General features: G+C 42.6%; 1 protein-coding gene across 1 annotated transcript; it reads left to right on the forward strand.

The window, feature by feature from the left end:
* Positions 1-3,163: 3,163 nt before the first annotated feature.
* Positions 3,164-6,198, forward strand: LOC147417253 (beta-glucosidase 34-like). Its single transcript, XM_086507762.1, has 5 exons — positions 3,164-3,262; positions 3,342-3,400; positions 5,709-5,784; positions 5,908-5,979; positions 6,063-6,198. The coding sequence occupies exons 1-5, from the start codon at positions 3,190-3,192 to the stop codon at positions 6,152-6,154; spliced, it is 372 nt and encodes a 123-aa protein (XP_086363888.1). The 5' UTR covers positions 3,164-3,189; the 3' UTR covers positions 6,155-6,198.
* Positions 6,199-6,509: the final 311 nt, after the last annotated feature.

Below are 6,509 nucleotides of genomic sequence, written 5' to 3' on the forward strand. Positions count from 1 at the left end.
AATGGAGGAGAGATGGAGAGAGTGTGGCCCAAGCTGAGAGGCGGCTCGCTGTGGGTGCATGCATGGGAGGGAAGTGGGTGGTGGGATGGCAGGTAAAAACGTTTTTTTTTATTTTGTTTATTATTATTAGGCTCCCCATCGAGTGGGATTGGTTCTCGCAATCACGGTTTCAAAAACCGGCCGTCATTAGCCCTCCCTTCTAGCTAGAGGCATTCATGCTTCTAGCTCTGCTTCTGATTCTAGCGGAGTTGGAGTGTTCTCCCTCCTCTGGAATATCTAGCATGAACTCTGGATCAAATTTTAAGAAGTACCTTTTGAGCCTCCATCCATTGAATGTGGTCTTGTGAATTCGACCGTCTGCTTCCATCAATTTGTAGCTTCCATTGGCATATCACTTTTTGATAATAAATGGTCTTTCTCATCTGGGTTGAAACTTCTTATCTTTCCTAGTGTCAAATCTGTTGTCATATCTCAACACTAACATGCCTTTATTCAGACCCTTTTCTTTAAGCCCTTGATTGAATGATAGTCGATGTTGATCTGCTTGCACTGCAGAGCAGGAGTGCTTAAAGAGGTACGCAGTTGATTTTGGGTTTATTGTCATCTGCATAACTGGTTACAACATTCTGGTCCTATCTCTACATAAGGTAATATATGAGAACGGCATCATGCAATTACCATACATCTTTTGATCATCAACCACAAATTGATGTAACAACAGCAGGGCTGTCAATTGCTTATGAAGCATTTGACCTAGATGGAACATGTGTCACCTCTATTGCATATATCTAACATGCATCAAAGGAGACATGCATGGCCTCTTACTGGACTTGAAAAAGGAAGCAAGTTCCTCCGCATGGCTGACTCTTTGACATAGTTTTTACACGCTGATGGAGGATGCTTATACAGCAATGGTTTCACCACAAAGATATTTATGTGAAGCAACGCTTCAATCTACAACTCTTAAATTGAGATTTTTCCCGTTTGGGGTATGCTATGAGCACACGCTTTTGAGGAATTTGTCCATATTCCTGCAGGATATTTCAGGCCAACTTTCTCTCGTGCAACGGAGATGACGATCTACATTTGAGCTAGTTTTTCTTCCCACATCTCAAGACAACTGGTTACAACAGGATGACCAGGTTAGACCATGTTCAATATTGTTTATTTTTTCCATGTTTATACATTTACATTGAAAACTAATGCTTTTGTACCAAGCAAAGTTCTTTGACAATTTTTCATGAAGCAAGGCTTCTCCCTTGTGCCAAGGTACTGCCCAATGACTTGGAATCACGAACAGTGGCACACAAGATTGACAAATTGGCAAAATAGGGAATACCATCTCACAAAATCCCTACTAGTTTAAACAGTGCAAGGCACTAATGGTTTTGGCTCTCACGTTTGAGGCCATCACTCTCGCGAAGGGCTTCACAATCTATATGCATGGCATGCTAACCAGGTGACATAAATTCCACCGCTTCAGAGATTACGCTTCCGCTATCACACCAGGCACTCTGTCACAGACATACTAAGTTCTGGATAGTTTAAATTTATGGTTGTGCTGTCAACGCACACTACCACTAAATGGAACCTAAATCTATGACATATTTCACAGGCAAAGTGCCATATTAAGTCATTTTTCTAAATCCATGACCCTATACATGGTAAGAGGGTCAAGCTGTTGCTTATGTTTTCTGTTCCCTCTCTCGATGAGAGTGTTATATAGGTAGATTGTTGCATGCTTATAGGATAAGCTGCAAGTCCGGCATAAGATGCGTTAGAGGACACAGATTGGGCACAACATATACAAACTCAAGGAAAGTTCCTCAGCCCAACATCTTCTCTATCTCTTTCTTATTTCTCTCCATGAATAATGAAAACTTTGTACGCAGTTTTTGATACATTTTTTGTTTGGGAGTCAGCATGAGCCAAGGTGCTTTAACTCTTAGCTAGAAATTGGGCAAGATGCCCTCTACATTAGTCTTCATCGTTTCGTCGATTGAATACTAATGGCCATACGAGCTATGAGCCACACACGCTGACTAATAGTCATTGTCAGATCTTGGGTATGACCCAACGGTTGGCATTCCTTGGGGGATTGTTCTTAAGACCGAACAGATCTACCCATGGGACTACACAACGACGTTAATGGACAAGCAAGCGTCTAGTCATTTCGGAGATTTATGGTGTCATTTCTGCACAACATAGTTTCAATGCAACACTCAAGTCGAGTATTTGATAACCACAAACTCAACTCGGGGGATTTATACCACGGATTTTAGATGCAACATACCATTGAGACAGCATGGGTGTCCATAAGAGCTAGACTTCCACTTGTGTGGATCTCTTGCTCTCTCTATAGCATTACGAGTGTCTATGGACGCATTGTTTTGGTGTACGACCTCACGGGTGCTTACTTAATCACCCCATAATCATGGAGGATCGCAGTTGATCTATCCTCGTTATACTTTCCAGGAAAGAAGTCTGCACTATACCACGTAGTAGCAGACAAATTCACCTTCTCAAGTTGATTCCAAATCATTCTGTACACGGTTGACTATGTTGGTTACCGTTACCTACTAATCGAGCAGTTTCTACAAAGGGTCTTACCAAAGGGTTTGACTCTATGTAGATTCTAATCAAAGGGTTTGGATTGCAACGACAACACCCAGGATTTTCGGTGCAATTTTGTTTTTTCACACGTGGACGACGTGTTCCTCTATATTTGAATACGAGTAAGTGAACATTCAGTTCAATCTCCAGGTACGCATCTATTGATTTGGTGTTATTCCAGCTTTTAGTATGCATTGATTGGTTTTTTCAAGTCGTTTAAATATGCTTGATATTTCAGGGCCATGCCAAGGGCATGTCAAAATAAGTATTTTGGGCCTTAATGTCCAATGTACATTATGCTGTTATGAATCCACTTGTAGGATTCGATTTGGCACATGTTGTCACATGGGATACAAACATGGTCTAGGGACTCCCCCCCCCCCCCCCCCCCCCCCCCCCCCCCCCCCCCCCCCCCCCCTCTCATTCATGCACTCTTCATATTCACGCGCATTCACAATGCATGTAGTATGGGCGCACGAGCACACTCCGGTGTATAGACAGTAGTCATCGCCTTTCTTAGTAGTGGAGAGAGAGAGGAGAGAGAGAGAGAGAGAGAGAGAGAGAGAGAGAGAGTACATGCAGCATGAATCTGCCAGCTATGAGGATGGGAAAACTGACGGACTGTGGGATGTTTATGCACGGATGAAAGGTGAAAGATGCTGTAGTGTTTACATAAGCCTTCATCTCCATCCAAAGTCCACTCTCATGGGCTTGCCCTATTGAAGCAGGAACTGTTTTTGATGGGACTACGCCTGCTGCTGGAGCTGATCACTATCACCGCTATCCTGTAAGTAAAGAGCCTCTCCCTTTTCCACACTTTTTTTTTTGTTGTAAATCTTGGATTAATTGACAGATGGAAACCTCAACATGAAAACTCACGAGAAAGATCAGATACAAGGAAGAACACAGAGGTGCTCCGAAAGGGCAGGCGCTAAAAGCACACGTAATAGAGCTGTAGGATGTTTGGGGAGATGTCCCCAACATCAAATATGGCAAAATGTAAGGGCCGAAGTGAAATCCGAAACAAAGGAAAGGGTTCCGCATCATGCTGATGGAACATGCGAGAATTGCGCTGGCGCCATAAAGACATAGTGGCCAAAACTTGACCCAGGTGAAGAAGACTACAAAATGTTGAAGGGAATCCAAGAGAATTCCGAAGAAACAAAAGCATTTGTGGAAATTTGTGTAATCCCAAAGTAGGTGGATGATAGTCTCTCCTGCGGGTACTCGCTTTCAGACTCTGTGTCCAGATGCTCTGCAGAGTGAGCCCCTAGGGTCACTTATAAAGATTACAAGGGATGCTAAAAGCAGAGCCCCAAAAGCTTTCAAAATCAAAAGCAACTTGCTCAAAAAGCTGCCAACAAAAATCAGCCAACGCAATTTACGGATGTCCGTATTGTTTTGCCACGTCAGCATGTTAGACGCAAAAAGCAGAATTCCGTATTGTTGTCACTTTAGCATGTCAGCGCGATAAGCGGGCGTCTGTATAGTGCCACATCAGCAGTCCGTACGTGTTGCCACGTCAGCATGTGTGTGTCCGTCCGAGGCCCGGACACTGCCATGTCATCAGTTTGACATACACACACACACACACACACACAACCATACAGACAATCCGCTTTCTCTGTTTCTTTGATGGCTAAGAGCCGAGTCCCACTATGCATTAGGGGCATTAGTAGTATTTAATAAAATTTGCAACATTGTGGTCACACAATAATGTTATGACATCAACAATATGAATGTGACAACACCTTAGAAAATAGTAGTTACTACCATGATCAACCAATGAGAATTCAAAACTAAAAGCTCTCCAAGATTCTAGGTTGTTTTCTTTCCTATTTGAGGAAAAATGAAAGAGGCGCCCATGTTCTCCTTTGCTTTTATATAGACAAAGAGTTTGTTCTCACAACAATCTAGTGGACTAGGAGAGAAACAAACTCACACTTAATTTCACTATTATATCAAGAACATAGGGGACTCGGCTCTAACTACATATTCATGACATACTAGGAAATCTCCATTCCCACTTGTTCCGCAATGATTTTGTACTATTGTCCCATTTTGGTACAAAGCTCGCCTTTGATAAAGCTTTTTTTGGCAATGGGGACCTAAGGTTTTAGGTTGTGGAAGGCCTTTGCATTAGGAGCTAAGCTACTACGTGTGGATCATAGATAACAAATTGAGTCTAGAAATATAGTTCCTGACTACAGTAAACACTAACTTTGTATCTTCAGGCCCTATGAGCATCTATATGTATTATGTATATTATGTATATGTATATGTATATGTATGTATATATTCTATAACAGCATGGCGAGTGCCCTTTACACGTGTCAACAACTGCGAGATGAAGGCTAAAGTACAAGACGAGAAGAAGAAGAAGAAGCTCCTCTGCGCATGATAAAGAGGGGGAGAGAAAGAGAGAGAGAGCGGCCGGCCGTACTAGTGCTATGAAAGGCTACTCATAGTAGTGACAACTTGGTGACTACTCACAAAGCAAGGCTTTTGTCGTTTTGGACCTATAGATGAACTTCGTGCTCCAATTGTCTTTTGTTGGTGCATTTTGAGTCAGTACCCGCATGCTTGAGCTGGTCGGAGTACATTTCTTCATCATGCAAAGTACTCGGCGATAAGTTTCCTTTGGAAGTCCCAATGGTGTGGAGAGGAGAACTGTGGTTTAATGCCGCATGCTTGAGCTGATTGGAGTATGTTTCTTCATCATGCCATGTACTTGACGATAAGGTTCCTTTGGAAGCCCCAATGGTGTAGAGAGAACCGTGGTTTAATGCCTCGTGAGTTGAGAGTGGCGCACTTGACACATCCAGGTGGCTACCTATGGTACAAAGGCTTTCGAACTTTTGAACTCGTAAGAATGCTTCGGCTCGGTGCATCCTCTTGTGATGATGACCTCTCTTGCGGTTGATTAGAGATCTGAATGTCTGAAGCACCGTAAGTGCTCGCGGATGGTTGTAATTGGGAGAGAAGATTTCTTGAACATTCTGCTTTTACCTCGACACTTACTTTTTCAGTTTGATGAAAGGGTGTTTCTTGAGTAGAGTTTTGAGATATGAAGGTTGGACGGATGACTCTTGTAGGAGGATATTGCTTTGCTTGCCGACATGGGAATGAATTCCTTCAGATTCTCTATAGCATGGCCAAGGATGTTCCCAAGTAAGAGCAATTCCTTAGTGCAGGTTCACACCATGTCTTCAGTTGTCTCTGAAGTGAAGATTCTTGTATATTTCTTTGTGGTTTAATGAATTGTCTTGCATCTTATCTATGGTGCTCTTCAAGATGGAACGGGGGAAGTAAATACATTGGCTGTGGATCATTACAACAAAGTAATAGACAAATTAATGGACGCTGGTAAGCTCCTTGTTCTTTCTGCTTGCATAGTACGGTGTGTTTGGTGGGTGTTTCTAATGAAAGTGATGCTTCACATCTGTCAGGTATAGAGCCGTCTGTTACCTTATATGAGCAGGATTTGCCACAAGTATTGCAGGATAGTTATGGAGGGCTTCTCAGTCCTCTCTTCATGTGAGTGACTGTTTGTGTTGTTTCACCCTAATTTTTGTTGAGAAAATGTTTGTAAGTCTGTATGTGACAACAAATAATAAGCGCGCTCTTTGGGATTTTGTCAGGATGAGCATGTTTGAAAATGTGTGTCCTTCAATAAGTCTGCTTGTTGTGTGTGTGTGAGAGAGAGAGAGAGAGAGAGAGAGAGAGAGAGAGTAGCCCTTTTTTGTGGATGAACACTTCTGTGTTCACGCCTTTGTATTTGCTCTTTTCTGTGGGTTTTCCTCGCCTTGAGGTTTCCCACTTGGGATTAATTTACCAAAAAAAAAAAGGTGTGTGTGTGTGTGTGTGTGTGTGTGTGTGTGAGTGATCTTTCAAGG

Source organism: Adiantum capillus-veneris, unplaced genomic scaffold, assembly GCF_014529385.1.
Source record: "Adiantum capillus-veneris isolate H3 unplaced genomic scaffold, ASM1452938v2 Hic_scaffold_302, whole genome shotgun sequence".
In the NCBI taxonomy this organism is placed as follows: Eukaryota; Viridiplantae; Streptophyta; class Polypodiopsida; order Polypodiales; family Pteridaceae; genus Adiantum; species Adiantum capillus-veneris.